The sequence below is a fragment of the Lepidochelys kempii genome, chromosome 3 (genome assembly GCF_965140285.1).
Source record: "Lepidochelys kempii isolate rLepKem1 chromosome 3, rLepKem1.hap1, whole genome shotgun sequence".
Taxonomy (NCBI): Eukaryota; Metazoa; Chordata; order Testudines; family Cheloniidae; genus Lepidochelys; species Lepidochelys kempii.
The window spans coordinates 83,590,664-83,608,866 of NC_136382.1; the positions used below are offsets into that span (position 1 = coordinate 83,590,664).

Sequence of the window (18,203 nt, forward strand, 5' to 3'; positions counted from 1 at the left end):
CTTTGATATGTTTTCTAGATTTTGTTTTAATAGAAGTTTTGGCACCCACTGTGGAGGCAACATACTCCACCACTCACTACCTCTTATTTCCCCCTGGTTCAGTAAAGGTATCCTCCCCTCCACAGCATAACGAAAAATCCCTACACTGTCTCACTCATGATATACTGCAGTCCTCAGTATTTCCATACTGTTTTTCAGCATGTAATAGCTTCAGCTTTGTAAATTCTGCACAGTGCAAGAAAGAAGTCCGGCATACAGAGCTGGACAAGTGGGAGCCCTTCTTGAGGGAGAAAAGTGGTGCAGGAGATTGACAGCTGTCAGAGCTATGCTTCAGGTTGCTAAGCAAGGACCATGTGATGATTTGTCCCATCATTTCATGGCTACTCAAAGCCTGTAAGAAACATTTCACAATCTCCTGTGTAGCAGGTGTAAGTTTACATGAGAATACTTCTCCTTGATGCTACACTAGTTTTGTGAGGGCAATAGAACTCAATTATCTACACAGAGTTTCATGAGTACCTGGCCAAAAAAACCAAACAAAACCAAACAAAAAACCCCCACACTGTTAGTATGCAAAGAATGGCTCTCCCTAACCATAGGCACTTTGGCATTGTGAAACATTGTGAAAGCATCAGCACAGGGGTGCCAAGTATTCACTTTTGTGCGCAAAGGTTTTCTGACAATAGTGTCCTAAGCCTAATCACATCAAGACACCATGCAACATTTCCACGGAAGGTTTTTTGAGGGGTTCATGTCATCTGATTCAAGTACTGCACTGCCTGTGAGCCCATTTCTATAAGGCAACCTTTTCTCCTCTCTTGGCAGTTATAAAGTCAACCAGATCCCTGCAAGTCACTTTTCTCTACAACGCTTGCACTGTAGCTTTGCTTCCTGGAGTTCTGAAGGAAACATCCTACTGTAACAACCCCCAGATGGATCTGACAAGACAAAAGAAGGTCTCCACAGATCAGAAGGGCTGCAGAGGGAGACATCTTTTTTTGCCACGACCTGGGTCTCGAGAAGGCTCCTCCAACGGCCATATAAACAGACTATGAGGCAGAGGTACAGAAGGCTATGTGGATGCCTAAGTTTACCTCATGGAAGTCGGTGGTAAAAGGTACTGCAACTCAAACACACAACTCAGATTACAGCTCTATCTACTACAGCAACCAACAGAACTAATCAATTATGCCAGTTCATCCTTGACTAGCAGACCCCCCCCTTAACCCACTTGAAGGAGACCTCACACCCTCCCTGTGTGAACAGACACAAAGGCCCTCAAGAGCCAACACATTCCTATGAAGGAGCTGTCTCTATGGAACACCTCATTACCACCTGCTGTACCAAAAGTACTTTCCCAATCCTTTTGAAGTCTAAGGCAAACAAAGCCTTTGTCACATGGTAACACAGCTAAAGGCCAATCCTAGATATGGGCCAGACACGGTCCCTAACTGCTCAAGGCATCCCTCTCTCTCACTTTTATGAGTGTCTGCACGGTGTAGTAGAGAGGAGAAAGCCAATGGTGAAGTGACCCATCACTGGCATCAGAAACTGTTCCCTATTCATTGTCATGGTATATACCAAGTTCTTAATCTCTTTATCTTCTGAGGAACCCCTTGACTAATGGACTCTTACTTTCTGAAGTAAACTTTACATGAACCATACATTACCTTGCAGCATATTGGAAGCTAACAATTCACACATGGATTTACTAGTTATGAAACAGCTTAGCATCTTCTGGTAAAGCTGTTTCATGCCAAACTGAAAAAATAAATACCTTTTTTCATTGTTTACTTTATATTTATGCCCAGCAGTCACTCCCAGATGCCTACAAACAACAGACTTGAACGCACAGTCAATGAGAACGGCTGGGGTTTATGCTGTATCCCTCAGCTACTCTGGGACTTGGCCAGATATGCTTCTACAGATTCTTTTCCATCCCAATATTGCTTAAAGGGATGGCAGATTGAGATAAATCCTGAATGGCTGAGGTCAGTTTGGGCATGATTAGAGGCTTAATTTGAGCCCATGGTGTGCACACACACAAAAATCTTTATACAAGGTGATTTTGTAGACAACTTGGTTTTAGGGTGGGGGGGAGCAGAGAGAGGAGGTTGGTTGTTTTAATGGTGTCTCTCTCTCTCAGAGAACCCTTACCCAAATTATGCCAAATTTTGACCACTAGTCTTATCTCCACAGTCCTATGAGGCACAGCAAATTTCAAGATAATTCAGGAAAGTAAGTGGAGTTTAGAGCCCTTAGGACAGCCATATTTTAAAACATCAAGCAATGCTCAAACTATAGCAGAGCAACAGCGTGGCTATGGAAGTGGCCATTGAACATGCTACTGTATCAGAAGCATCTAATGCAGCCTGTAGCGACATCTGGGAGACTAACTATCCTTCAGATACAATGAATTTAAGCTCTTCACTATGTTCTTGTGGGAGAATCTCTATAAATCGTGACAAAAATGGGAAAAAGGTTTAGAAAACCTGATCTGTGAGAAAAGATTAAAAAAACTGGGCATGTTTAGTCTTAAGAAAAGACCACCGAAGGAGGGACCTACGCTAAGAGCTGTAATAAAGCAGATGGTGATCAACTGTTCTCCCTGTCCACTGAAAGTAGGACAAATAGTAATGGGGTTAATCTTTAGCAAGGGAGATTTAAGTTAGATATTTGGAAAATATTTAAGTAGAAGGGTAGTTAAGCCCTGGAACATGCTTCAGAGGGAGGTTGTGTAATCCCCAGCAATGGAGAATTTAAGATCAGGTTGGACAACACCAGTCAAGGATGGTGTAAGTGTATTTGGTCCTGCCTCAGCATAGGAGGGCTAGATTATATGACCTCTTGAGGTCCCTTTCCAGCCCTACATGTCCAGGATTCTATGATAAATAGGGATGGATAGCAGGGCAGGTGAAAGAGGTTGAGGGCTCATAAGAAAGCTATGGCACCCCCAGCTCTGCCACTTCCCCCAAGTGCCCTGCAGCCTCAGCTCTGCCAGCACCCCACACAACCCCCTGCAGCCTCCAGCTCTGCCAGTGCACTGCAACTATCCGAAACTCCCAGCTCTGCCAACCTTCCTGCACACAGCTATTCTCCTGTACCATAGTTTTCCTTTGCTCCAGCCATTGGATGCATGTCAGATTATAAAAGGGTGAAGTAACAGCAACAGAAACATCTGCACACCAGGGAGCAAAGACTTCAGGGAGATGCATTCCCTGCTTGTGGTGGGAAGGCCCACTTACAGCTTGGAGTGGGGAACGCACACACTGAATGGGTTGAGGCATGATGTGCTGGAGCAGGGTGCGTGGGGCCCAGCTGATGGGGGTGGCTAGCTCAGTACACAAATTGCAGGACGTGATATGTACAACTGCCTAAATAACCAACTCCTAACGTATCTTCTCCTGTTAAAAGAAACTAATAAATTCAATGGCAAAACACATTATCAGAGTTGCTGCTTGGTGGTACATCACCACCTTGCAGAATACCGAATTGAGCAAAACTTAAGCTTCTAAAAACCAGGACATGCACAGTTAAGGTTGCCCATGCAACTTTAACTCTACTGTCTTTCAGAAATGTGTCATATGCCCTATTAACACACATACCTTTATTCTGCCAACTCCACAGTTGCTTAAATGTGCAAGCTCTTCATCTTGTTTTACAACCCCTGCAAGATTTCACTTAACACTACTAAATAGCAAAAAGGAATAAACACAGTTGCCCACACCATGTCCCCTCTGTTCCATGGAACTGGCAGTAGCCAATGGCAATTATTTGGATACACTCCAGGTACAAGTCAGTGTATTGGCTGTTAAGTGCTCCTACACTAATAGGTGGAGACAGTAGTTGGGCCTGCTTGGTAAAGGTGTGTTAGTAATATGAGGCCATGTGTGGGTTTTATTGTGATATGTGACAGAGCTGTGATTATGATTGAGGATAGCTATAATTTCACAAACACACCCGATGCATGTGAACAAAGGGAAGAGCTGCATGTGTACCTTCAGGATGCAGAATGCATCCCTTCAGTGAAGAATTGTGTACATTATGTAACAGGGTGTGACAGATATGGCAATTTCCTGCAATATCCTTGCAAAACCTTAAACATAATCCAGTAAGTATCTTTAGAGTTTATTGTATTAATTAAAAGGTTACATATTACTGTAGGCTGGGACTGCATGTAACCTCCCTAAGAGGGAGATGGGATGTGAACCCTGGGAAGCATATGAACCTCAAAGGACTGTACTGAACAACAGGCCAGGAGAGAATAGATATTCGGGACAAACAGTATCAAGTATTTACCTGAGGAATCTCTAGAGAATGCAAATTCCCACCTCCAGTTATGCAAAACTCCTCCTTTTGAAGCTATGCCCTGAGGAAGGGACCATTGTTTATTGATTACTTGTTCCCAGACCCTGAAGATCAAAGGCCCAAACTGTATAGAAGAAAAACTAACCTATGCATGGGTGTACTTGTTCTGAATTAAAGCTGTTAAGAACTTGTAACCACAGAAAAAACCCTTTGTGGGGTTTTGAAGGCCTGACTCCTGCCAGAGCCCTCCTGGAGCTGAGGAGAGGAAAGGCGTGCTTTCTGGTAAGTTTATTAGCATGAGTGTAGGTTGTTTTCAACTTAAGAATATGTGCTTGTTTAGGCCTGGTCTGCACTAAAACATTAAATCAGCTTAACTACATTCAGGGGTGTGAAAAATCCACATGCCTGAGTGACATAGTTAAGCCAACCTCGCCCCCCAGCATAAACAGAGCCAGGTAGATGGAACAATTATTCCATCAACGTAGCTACCCCTCTCAGGGAGGTGGATTACCTACACCAACAGGAAAACCCCTCCCTTCCGGGTAGGTAGTATCTACACAAGGTGTTCTCAAACTTCATTGCACCACGACCTCCTTCTGACAACAAAGACTACTATATGACCCGAGGGGGGGGGGGCAAAGTTGAAGTCTGCCCAAGCCCCACTGCCCCAGGCAGGAAGGCCAAAGCCCAAGGGCTTCAGCCCAAGATAGGGGGCCTATGACCTAGGCGCTGACACCCAGGGCTGAAGCTGTCGGGTTCAGGCTTCAGCCCTGAGCCCCAACAAGTCTAACGCCAGCCCAGTTTGAGAACCACTGGTCAACACTGAAGGGCTAGAGCAGCACAGCTGTAGCATTTTAAGTATAGACATCTGCTTAGAAAAGGCTGTGTGATAACTTACAGAACCATGAGCAATTACTGTTTATCATAGGTGCCAACTCCGTGGGTACTCCAGGAAAAAATTTAGTGGGTGCTTAGCACCCACCAGCTCCCCGCCCCCCCATCCAGTGTCTCCCATTCACTGGTGGCCTCGCCGATCAGCTCCTCCCCCCGTCCCTCCCAGCGCATCCCTCCCACCACAATCAGCTGTTTCACAGAGTGCAGGAGGCGTTGGAAGGGAATGGGGAGGAAATGTGCAGAAGAGGCAGGGTGGGGGCTTGGGTGAAGGGGTGGGGCGGGGACTTGAGCACCCCTGGGGCCCGGAGGAAGCCAGCGCCTGTGCTGTTTATAGCCTGTGAGGAAAAAGCAAAGCACAGACACTGGCCTGTTTAGACAGCCTGATTTACTGGGAACACCACAAATGTAGTCAGGGAACTATGCAGCCTGGAAAAACCCTGGTCGGGGGGACGGGACACAATGACAGACACAGGCTCTGTCCAGGAGAGGTGACATATGGGAGCCAAAAGCCTAAAAGTGGGTGCCCTTGGTGGACTAGGGAGGGAAAAATACATGTGCAGTTTCCCTGAATTGTGACACATGAGTTTTATAATAAAGTGTATTGTCAGTAGCAAGAGGGGATATGAGAGCAGTCCACGCATTTATTATCTGCGATGCACTCCAGGTAAAGTGCATGTGTTTGAAATCAGGTGTAGCTGCACAGAACTGTGGAGGCAGACGTTATCTCTGCTTGGTTGAGGTGTGTGAGGATTAATTTAAGGTGTGAATACTGTGATTGTGATATGGAGAGATCTAGGTATTCTCCTCAATTTTCCTATGGGGAAACAAAGTAAGTGACTTGTGTGACAGTTTGGGGAATATGTCTGTGTCCAGTCACGAATTCCATTTGGTTTTATGCTATTTGTACAAATAACAATGATAGTGAATTAAATCATAATCTGGTAGTAGTAAACTGACATGTAGCAAGGTAATATGCTGGAAAGACAAGACAAGGCCACCAAGGAACATTGAATCAACAATGAATAGTTCTACTCTGTTGGTGTTCTGTGTCTGAAAAGTGCCTGGCACAACAGGGTCCTGGTCCCTGTCTAGGGCCCCTCGGCACTACAGTAATACATAAATACAAACAAACAGCACTGCCTTCTGACAGAACCATTAACTCTGGGGGGAGGGATAGCTCAGTGGTTTGAGCCTTGGCCTGCTAAACCCAGGGTTGTGAGTTCAATCCTTGAGGGGGCCATTTGGGGATTGGGGCAAAAATTTGGGGATTGGTCCTGCTTTGAGCAGGGGGTTGGACTAGATGACCTCCTGAGGTCCCTTCCAACCCTGATATTCTATGATTCTAGGAATCCTCTATGCCCAGAAACCCACAGGTTCCTTTCTTTAAAAAGTCTGAGTTCCTTGCTTTAAAATTGTCACATGGTCCCCAAAAGACCGAACTATAAACCAGAATGCTTGTAGGGATGAGAGAGCATGCATTAGCTACTGGGGAGGCTTAGGAGTATCAACACTGGCCTCAGGGCCCTGTGTTCATGATGGGTTCTGCAGCCAAATGAGGGATGCCAGACAGGGAGTCTGCACCCTGAGAGTGTGCCTGGGTGGCCAGGACTAGAGAATGTCTGGATGCTGCTCAAACCTAGTTGGTTTGGAAGTATATGGGACCCAAAAGTTGGATCCAATACAATACTCGTGATAGTCCACTTGGGGGACTCAAGCCAGAGCTCTAACAATTTGCACAAGGCCACAACGGAAGTCTGAATGCATCAGTTCCTTCTCCAGGCAGTACATTTATGCCTCCTTCAAATTCTTCATTTTATGTAAGAGGAGTTCTTATTGGTCATGATCATGTCAAAATGCCACATCATGTACTTAAGTCTAAATATCTCTTCTTCCACACTACTGATTACTTCACCTAGTTTTGAATACTTGAACCAACCAGATTCAGGGTTGGTCTACACTGGCAAGTTTTGTCAATGAAACTAATGTTGACAAGGGAAAAAAAAACCTGACAAAAGCAAAGTCGCCAAAGTGTGTCTACATTTGCTCCCACGGTCAACAGATCGCGTCCACATTTGTCGACAGTGAGAGCAATGGACTCTGGGTATGTATCCCACAGTGCCTGGCAACAATATCCATCACTAGGCATTGTGGGAATACGGCAACAGAGCACAGCGCATCCTGGGATGTGCAAAATGTACCGTCATGAACCACTCTGTCTGCCACCCCTCCAATGGTTTCTGGCTTTCTTTTGCGCCGTTTTTCCAACTGTCATTCTTTTGTAGCGCACGCCAGCATCTGCGGTGATAGAGGATGGATCCCGCACTTCTCTCTTATGTGCTGTTAGCTGTCATGAGGACAACACGCATGACAGCACAGTTACTCGCAGAGTTACTCACAAAGTTAGCAGAGGATGAATCGCAGGCACCCAAGTGTGATATGGACAGCAGCAACTTATCAGTGCTTTGTGCATTCACAGAGCAGCTGCATACAGTACCTTGCAGTGTGTACGCTATCACTGTTTTGTCGCCAAAAGCCATTTTTATCGCCAAAAGCCTTTTTTGGCAACAAACCTTGCAAGTGTAGACAAGCCCTCAGTATTTTTTTTATTTTAAGATTGAATTCTCATGCCCATCAGATGTTTATTAGATTATAAAACACTGCGATGAGTAATTTTCTGTGCAAAGGAAGTTTTAAATAAAGGAGATAATTTCATTACAGCATTCTTCCTTAGCACCAATCTTCAAATGAATAAATGCTTAACTGGTAGTGCAGGCACACAAATCCTTTTATGTTTTAGCAGGACTGAAAGTATCACCCTATCTTCAAGAACTACTCCTAATATACATGTAAGAATTAAAAGAATCCCTTTTCAGCAGGCAAATTTAAAGTAGTTAAGCTTTAAAGCCTCTGAAGGAAAAGCTGTAGACACTAATTAAAAGTGCTAATTTTGTGCAACTCTTAGCATGAGGTGTCAATTTTTGGAAGAAGAGGTGGGAAGAATGATCATTTTCAGCTATGTGACCCTCCCCCCCCATCTGTCTAGAACTCTCCCTTTATCCCTCCAAATCATCCATTTTTAAATTCCACCATAAGCCTCAGTTTTCACTTTATTAGCTCTGATCCTCACTGAATACTTATTTGTGATAACTGCATGAGCTATACTTTGTGTTAAAAGGAGCTATTAATGTAGTAATGCCATTTTAAGTTACTTCAGAGAGATTCAAGCAGCATAGACTTCTTGAAATTTACAATGGAAGTTTTGCTTGCAGACCCCCTTTCTGAGGATCTGATCTCTCTGCTTTGTGCTCAGAAGTTTCTACCTTCCATCGAGAGATAGTGACAAGTGGCTGATACTGAAATGGTTTCTAACATAGGTCAGGGGGTGGTCCTCATAATGCAATAAGCCATTTTGCTCCTCTACGCACTATGCATCTCCTTCATTTGACATTAGCGTCTGCCAACCCACACTGAGACAAGAATTTAAAACCTACTCTTGAACATGCATTTCTTCTACAGAAACTTAAAATGTTCTAAATAAGTCATATTTTAACCTACTCTTACAAATAGAAAACATTACAACACCTGAAATAAACAAAAAACCTCTAGTTTTCAGTTTGCTTTGTGCCTTTGACAGCACAGCACATTTAGTCCATTTTGCGGTCTGGCACACTAGAATTTCATGGCTTGTGCAATGCCCTGAGGAAGCACACCACCACATTCTTCTACAGGCCTTGACAAAAAGGTGGTTAACAGGAGGAGCGGCAAAGCCAATCTGAGTTTGGGGACAGGTAAGTGTCTTTTCCCAGACTCTTACACAACTTGGGGAGGAAGACTGGCACAGCCCCCTTTCAACTCTGGACACTTCAAGGGTGCCTGGAAGTAATTCATGGGGCAGTCCATGGGTCCCCTTCATCTTCACCATTCAGAACCTTCCACAGGCTCAGATAGAACCCTGGCTGCTTTAAGCTCTTTTGCAGGACATGGGAAAAGCAGAAGAGGCTACGTGCCAGGAAAACAAAGGTAAGTGACCCCTCCACCCCACACCCCTTTGTGGGACTGTGGAGAATAAGATAATAGCAGTGGCATAGGCCAACCTCCTTGAAAGGGGGTGGGACAAGAAAGGTGAAGTACAACTGTAGCAGAAAGCAGCTCTATCCTGTGCCCAAGAGCCCCTCCAAGTAACCAGGTTGCTCAGAGTGCCACTGAACTGCACCAGGATCAGGATTGGTCTGCAGACAGATACTAATGCACGTACATAGATGTGGCCAGTGCTCCCATACATGCTTTCCTGATGCAGTGCTCATGCATGCTCCCCTTTCTGTGTGGGCGCATGCCCGGTATTTTAAAACCGGAGGCTGTAGTGTAAACATACTCACAAAAACATTATGTACATCAGACTGGCAAATCCCAATCACCTGCTCAGTACTGAGCAACATAAAGCACTTCCTAGACCAGCATTTCTCAAATGCAGCCACCACAGGCTTTTCTTGTGGCCACAGCCTCCTCAGTGGTGATTGAGGGCAGGGGCGTGGCGGGGAGCACCTTGTGTTTCTATTCTGTTTAGGTCCAGTAAAGAATACAGACAACTGTACATTATTTTTATGATTGAGTCTGCATAAAGCCCTACATAAATAAATTATACTGATTTGGACATGTATATGTGCATATTTATTTGTTTTTCCTAACGTATTTTAGGAAAAAGCATCAGAGCAGCCACCAGCAAGAGTTGGTGGCCACACTCTGAGGCCACCAAAGTTTTTGTTGTGAGAACCCCGGGACACAGTGTTTTCTCTGCAGCTCTTCTCAAATGGGAGCACAAGATCAGATCAGGGAATTTAATGCAGGTTTTCCACATGAAGACAGAGCAATGTATACACTTTTTCTAATAAGAACTAACAGTTTTATTTAAAATTTTTGATGTTGGTAGCCCCTGAACTATCAGTGCTATGAGCCATTTTTCACCAGTGGATTAACAAAAAATATGTAAAACTTGCAAAATCTAAGTTTCCTGAATTCCTGATAGCAGGTGTCCCCATTTTCTGCTCCTGTTTGTCCCCATCCAACACTTATGCACAGAGACACATAAATGAGGGTGGTAAAATAAAGATGGCATTCATCTGTTTATTTGGAAGCAACACGGTCTAGTGGATGGGGCACAGATCGAGGAATTAGATCCAAGTTTTTTTCTCCACCGCTAATTTACAGTATGGTCTTGAATAAGATTTTAACCTTAACCTTGTGCGCCTCAGTTCCACATCACTAAGGGGATAATACTCATCTACTTCACTAGTGCTTTGAGACCTACAGAAAAAAATGCTATATAAAGAAAGTTACTGGTAAGTAACCTAACAACACTCAAAGAAACTCTGCATATTTCAATTTTTGGGCTGGGACCAATGGAAGAAGCCGAAGCAGTGGCACTTTCTGTGCACTTTTATAACCTCTGCCGTCTCTTGACACCAGACATTAGGAGCTCTTATGGCGGCACTGTCAAAGGAGGGTGCGGCTTTCCACTAGGTTGGGAACCTCAGCAACACAAGGTGGTGCAACAAACAACTGGGAGTATTTAGAGGCCCTTCTGAGAAGAATCTATTGTCTTTTTATGTTCCCCTAGCTACACATCACTGAAATGCCCCCAAAATCCACCATTTTGCAGTATCGCAACCAGAAGAAATGGACTATTATGTCCCAGTTCAAACATGGAGCTAGATCACAAGAGGTGGTTGGGTTTATTTTTTTTTTTCATGCATATAACAGCACTGTGAAAGGTTTAATACATATTTCATACCCTAAAAATATCTATAGATGTTGGTTTCACTAGTGATTCAATTCACTCTGGCTCTTGAGGAAAACTTTGTGACTACATTTGACTGAGGAACAAATTCATAAAAATAAGCGAGTGCACATATGTCCATAAACTGTTCATATGTGGATGTATCTAAAACACTTTGCAAGGAATTCTATGACAAAGTTGTCCAGCTGTACATTCATTATCCAATTTATGCAAGTACATTTATATTGATTTTTAACTGGAAAAGAAATAAGCAATTACAGATCAACTTCAGTTCTTCCACTCTGATCAGCAACAGACATCCCCTATGACTGACAGACTCCCTTCTCTCATGTACTATGTTTTCTCCTCCTTCAAGTCTCTCTTCTGCTTACATTCATCTCTCCACTGGAGAGGGTACAATGTTTCCAGGCACTTGAACTGTTGTCCCATGTATTGTTTTGTCCAAGTTAGCCTCTAAGCTTCAGAACAGAGACCTTATTCTTTCCACATAACCTTATACATTTTTGTGATGTGCTAAGATTTAGCCATGGGTATCTTCAGTAAGTCATGGACAGGTCACAGGCAATAAACAAAAATTCACAGCCGTGACCCATTCATACTTTTACTATAAATACTTCTGACTAAATCTTAGCTGCTCCTGGAGCCCCACTGCTTGAGCGGGCGGGTGGGAGGGGGGGGGGCCTGACCACTGGCCCCTTCTCCAACAGCAGGAGCTGACTGTCCCCGGCCACCTGCTGCACCAAGGCCCCCCAGGACCACTACTCCAAAGGCCTCCAGGCCAGCCCCCGGGCGGGGCCAGCCACACCGGGCCACTGCTGCTTGGCCAGCCCCCAGGGCCAACCACTCAGGTAGTCTTGGGATCAGCCACACCGGCTGCTGCAGCTACAGAAGTCATGGAGGTCTCAGAAAGCCACGGAATCTGTGACTTCTGTGAGCTCCACAGACTCTAAGCCTTAGCTATGTATGCTTATGGCACTCTAACCAAGTTTAAAATTGCATTGATAGCAGGCTCTAATATCACAAACCAGAGCATACAAACATCTGCCTACCTGTTCTCTAACAGTCTATATAATCATGTTGTGTTTCACTTTGATACCTAGGTGAGCACTGTCAGTCTTACATCACTTCAGTAAGAGACACGTCAGCATTGTGGGACAGCCAGTATACTAGTCAACAACTAGGTTTATTCACCTCTTGCTCTTTACCTCCTTCCTGGATTTTGAGACTTAACTCCTATCTAACCCTGCAACCAAACTGTTTGAGAATAAATCCAGTAATATCAATGGACTTTGAGGGATGTTTATCCATCCCTTCAAGCTCTTTTGGTTCTATCTTTATACTTGCCTGTAAAAAGATAGGTGGAAAAGTTGATTAAAATTGGCTTTCAGAGTTTTCGGGAGTTGCACTACACTCAAATTTGTAGTTACCTCCTTATTTTATAGATCACTTTTGATACCATTACGACTACTTGGAGTAATTTATTTTCTTGTTGACCTTTGTTCACAACAATCTTAAAAGTAATTTCTGCCACAGTTCTCTTGCTGGATGCCCAAGAACAGATAACCCAGTATGTTTAACAAAAAAGATGCATTTGCCTATTATAAAATACAAGTTGAAGGCAAGGAATTAAATACAAAACCAGATAGTTTACCCTTTAAAACAGCCTCGGGAACATCACAATAAGCAAGAAGAGTGCCTCTTTTATAGTATCATTCCTTCAAACCAGTTACCTGCATGTTTAGTTGTTTTCTGATACACTGTCCTTTCATTTTAGCTGAGACTACCAGAGCAATGAAAGTAATATAAACAGAAATAACTGCCTTCCCCAGTGTTGGTTGTAATTGTATTTCACAGGGCTTTTTCCAAAATGTCTTGGAAACCCACACTTGCTCTTGGTGAGGTCAGAGACTGGAATAGTCTAACCATCACAGAATCTATAAAGCAATAAGAACTAAAATCTTAAATTAAAGCAAGATTTAACAGGAAGCTGATGAGATACTGTATTAATTCTATTCTTGTATATCTACTGGTTCCTGTGCACACCTCAAGGCATAAAAGGTAGTAAACTCTTGATGTTGGTCAGGATGTATCCTCTTCATTTAGGTTTATAAATATATAAAATAAAAGCATCTCAAATTATCACTTTATCTTGTGTTTAATTTAAGAGAGGGACAAGTCACTTTCATGCCAATAATACTCTGAGTGGCCTTTCAAATATCTGTACACCGCTCATTAGAAATTGCAGAAACACTATTTCATAGCAATTTTAACCACTTGCACTTGATTCACATTGTTTTAAATGTTTTTCTAAATGGGTAGGCAGAACAATAACAATGGCTTGGGCCCTATGTCATTCTATTCTTGCGTTCACACTGTAACAAAAAGGAATGTGTGTTTTCATCTCATTCTACAAACATTTACTAAAATGCCTTAAGTTTATTTGTTATGGAAAATATTCCTCTACAGAGGGGACACAGATGCTGATACAGATGTTAAAGTCTAGGTGCTTATAAGGGACTCCGTGATAGACTGCAGTGGAAATGAGTTTTTACTTTATCTTCTTAAAGCATACTCCTTAGCTCAGCCTTCTGCATATTGTACTGAAAACTAAAATGGATTGTCACTCTGGTTTTAAGAGTGAAGAGCCAAGGTTAAGCAATCAGCACTTTATTTTAAAACCACATGATGATGAAAAGCAAGTCTACACGATAATTTATTCTTAAAGTCCAACATTATTATAGTTTACAGGTTACATGTAGTTGACACCAATTCAAGTTGTCACATGCAAACATTCAGACACAAAGCTATCTGAGGAACACTAGTCTTTTTGACATACAGATGTGTGCACTAGAAATGTGGCAGAATCAGTGCATTCAGCACACTAACTTTAAACAAGCACAATACCCTTAACAACTGAAAGTATACAATGAAGCAAAAAAAAAAAAAATGCATAGAAAAACTGGTGGACTACTATTTGTACAGTACTCCAACTGGCTTTTTTCTTAGCCACAAGAACTTTTTGGCTTATGTAGAACACAAACTATGACATGATTTGGAGTTCATTACTTAATCACTACCAAGTCACTTACACAGACTAGGAGTGTATCTACACACAGGAATTTTCAACTGCACTTGGACATTACCAAACACCATTCCTCCATTCCCTCCCTCTCCAAATAACCAGTATGGAGTGCTGTTGTCCTATTAGTGTGGAGAAGGGTCAACTGAGTTTACCACCTCTTTTAACAATATGCGATCAATTACTCCCAATATTGTTTTGTCAAAAAAATAGATGTTGAAAGCAGCAGGCTCTCCCCACAATGCCAGCTAAGGGGAAATCAGTGAGAAGCAGTGCTTGACACTCAACTATGTTTGACAATTCTTGTGTAGATCCAGCCTACAGTTCAACTGACAAGGGCCTGAGAAATTCACTCACCAGTGGGAAGCTTAAGGCATTGATTTCTGAAGAACTGAAGCTCTCATTTTGAGAAAGAGTCAGTTCCTAGCCATGCTGGTTGTGCAATGTTGTCTTTCTGAGTCAGCAGACATTTCCAGTGCTTCTGCTGCTGCTTATATAGCTTTGCCAAGCTGCAGCAGAGTAACATAAATAAGGGTGACAGTATGGCAGCTGCCCACAATGTTCTGAAGAGTAACTGAGAAATTCACCAACAATCATGTCAGTTTCATGCAACTGCTGTTTGGAAAAAAAAAGAAGAGACCCAGGTACTGGATCTAATCAAACTTGAGAAGGACTCAAAATAAAAGCCACAGCTGAGGCTTAGGGATGAATACAGTAAAGAGACATCTTCTCTCCCTCATACATCACTTGTTGCAACAACAGTCAAAAGAGACAGCTCCTTCTCCCTTCCAGCAGCAAGATAAATAGAACACCTACTAGCCAAAGACAAAAGATGAATCCTTTAAATGGGTTCTACAGACAGCATCCTCCTTAACAACTGAGGCTGGTAAAGGCCCTAGGCTTGTCATCAAGACAGATATTGCTTGCAAATCCTCCCACCTTCATCTTTCTACTAGCCAGAGGTAAACAAGAGTTAGGGTATGTCTACAATGCAAATGAAGGTATGACTATAGTACAGGTAGCATACCCGTATTAATTTTAATCTAGCTAGCATGGGTAACAATGACAATGTAGACATGACAGGTTTCAGAGTAGCAGCTGTGTTAGTCTGTATCCATAAAAAGAAGAGTACTTGTGGCACCTTAGAGACTAAAATTTATTTGAGCATAAGCTTTTGTGAGCTACAGCTCACTTCATCGGATGCTTACAGTGGAAAATATAGTGGGGAGATTTCATATACACAGAGAACATGAAACAATGGGTGTTACCACACAGACTGTAACAAGAGTGATCAGGAAAGATGAGCTATTACCAGCAGGAGGGGGGAGTAGGAAAATGGACCTTTTGTAGTGATAATCAAGGTGGGCCATTTCCAGCAGTTTACAAGAACAGTATAACTGCTGGAAATGGCCCACCTTGATTATCACTACAAAAGGTCCATTCCCCCCACCCTCCAGCTCTCCTGCTGGTAATATCTCACCTTTCCTGATCACTCTTGTTACAGTCTGTATGGTAACACCCATTGTTTCATGTTCTCTGTATATATGAAATCTCCCCACTATATTTTACACTGTATGCATCCGATGAAGTGAGCTGTAGCTCACAAAAAGCTTATGCTCAAATAAATTTGTTAGTCTCTAAGGTGCCACAAGTACTCCTTTTCTTTTTAATGTAGACACAGTGGGCTTCAGCACAGGCTAGCAACCAGAGTATGTACCCAGACTCCCTAGAGGGTTTGTTCTCTGGTTGCTCCTCCATGCTGAAGCCTTGTGGCACCTCATCTACACTGAAAGAAAAGGAGTACTTGTGGCACCTTAGAGACTAACCAATTTATTTGAGCATGAGCTTTCGTGAGCTACAGCTCACTTCATCAGATGTTTACCGTGGAAACTGCAGCAGACTTTATATACACACAGAAATCATGAAACAATCATTGTTTCATGATTTCTGTGTGTATATAAAGTCTGCTGCAGTTTCCACGGTAAACATCTGATGAAGTGAGCTGTATTGTTTCATGATTTCTGTGTGTATATAAAGTCTGCTGCAGTTTCCACGGTAAACATCTGATGAAGTGAGCTGTAGCTCACGAAAGCTCATGCTCAAATAAATTGGTTAGTCTCTAAGGTGCCACAAGTACTCCTTTTCTTTTTGCGAATACAGACTAACACGGCTGTTCCTCTGAAACTCATCTACACTGCTATTTTAACACTGGCATACTTGCTTGTGCTAGAATCATGCCTTCACTTTGCAGTACAGACATGCCCTTAGGAGCAGAGGCTTATTTGTTCAGCATTCCTTTCATCAGTAAGGCTTCCCTTTAATTGGAAAAAAAAAAGAATAATTTAAAATACTGTTAAAAAAACACATGGCTTTAATTTATTTCCAACACTAAACAGATACAGTAAATCCCCAATTTTCCTGCAACAAGACACACAAACATTCATGATAAAAGACCAGTAACGTCACCTATTTGTATTATGTGAGTATTACCTATTATATCTTATCTCATATACAGCAACTGTACAAAGGGCTAGGGAAATTCAATACTCTTTCTCTCATTCTGATTTCCTTATCTCACAGTCAAAAACACCCTATTTTTCTACAGCTCATACTGTCAGAATGCAAAATCCTGAACTGCTCTCTCCTGCTAAGGATGGAGAACAACAGGGGAATAGCTCTATAAAAACAGACAAGGGACTCAAGGGAACCACACACATCTATTAGGCTGTGGAAGAGCAGCCTCCCAAAGGATGCAGAGAAAGTCCTATCCACCTGGGACATTTAAAGGTCACCTGCAAAGGGGGGGGGACACAAAACTCTGTGCTTGTGCCCTTTTCACTCCATGAGGCGTAAATGCAGCAGGAGAGGGCTGTCTCCTTGCTGCACCTCGCCGCCCACCCCCCACGAGTATTTTGCGTTACGAAGTCAGGTCAGCAGCCCGGAAAGGCTCCAGGAAAGCAGCGAACGGAGGATTTCGCAAGCGCGCGGCCGCTGAGCAGCGCAGAGCCGGAGTTCTCGGACAGACGGTTTGAAGCGCTGGAGTTTTTGCTTCCTTACATGACACCCAACCGACTCCAGCCACTAACGGTTCTCAGGGAAAGTCTCGGACAAGGGTTCAGCAGCCCCCGACGCTTCGGTTCCGGGGCACGAGGCCGCCCCGCGCCGCCCCCCAACACGGCACGGCAGGGACGGGGCCACGGGCAGGGGTCTGCCCAGCCGCAAAGCACCCAGCGGGGAAGGGGTTTCGCGCTCGCCCCGACTCGCTCACCACCACCCCGCCCCGGGAAAGGTCCGCTCCATCTCCCCCCCCACCCCCCGATTCCCCGACGGGGGCGCGGGGCACCTGGGATCCCTCCCCCAGCCCGGGCAGAGCGGCGGGCAGAGGCCGGCGGGCAGGCCCGGCGGGGGGCGGCTCACCGGCGTGCTGGTCCCGGGGCCACAGGTAGTAGGTGGCGGGGATGACGATGAGCCCCACGAAGCTGGTGAGGAAGTAGAAGAAGGTGTTGCCGCTGTCGTCGTACTGGAACTGCTGCCCCGCCATGGCCGCTCATCCACGCCGCCCTCCCCCCGCCGCCGGGGCACGCACGGCCGGCCCGCACCGCGCTGGCTCACGCGAGCCGAGCCGGGATCCGGCGAGAATGAAGGCCGCCCCGCCCCGCTCCAGCACCACAGCAAGACGTGTCACTGTGCAGCCACCATAGCCATTGTGACGTCAGACGCTGCGCCTGGATTGGCTGATCCACTTCCCCCGCCCGCTGTGACATCGTAAGGGGGGAGGGCGCGCGCGTGGAATAATGGCTTGGCTAGGAGGCCTGTTGAAGAAGGGAGAAAGGCTGTATGGCGCGCGCAAGCCTCGGGGGCGGGTTCGGGAGGGGACGCGTCTGTGACTGGATCCCTAAGCCCACAGGGAGCGAGGGACGCGTGCGCGTGCGGAGCGTGTCTGTAGCTGGGAGCCGAAAAGGCGCGTTGTTGATTGGCTGAGGCCAGGTGTGGGGGAGGGCCTGTCTCTGGCCGGCCCGGGGCGCGAGGGGGAGCTAGTTCTGGCTCTGGCCTGGCCTGGCCTAGGGTGGGGTCTGTGGTTGGGCCGGGAGGCGCTGGTGGCCTGTGTTGGGCTGAGCCCCAGTGCAC

The 18,203-nt window shown here is 44.7% G+C and overlaps 1 protein-coding gene across 1 annotated transcript in view; it reads right to left on the reverse strand.

The window, feature by feature from the left end:
* SEC63 (SEC63 protein translocation regulator) overlaps positions 1-17,743 on the reverse strand; it is a 100,484-nt gene extending 82,741 nt beyond the window's left edge. The window contains exon 1 of the mRNA XM_073336936.2: positions 17,493-17,743. Coding sequence (XP_073193037.1) covers positions 17,493-17,616 — 124 coding nt within the window. The 5' untranslated portion in view covers positions 17,617-17,743. The remainder of the gene's footprint in view (positions 1-17,492) is intronic.
* Positions 17,744-18,203: the final 460 nt, after the last annotated feature.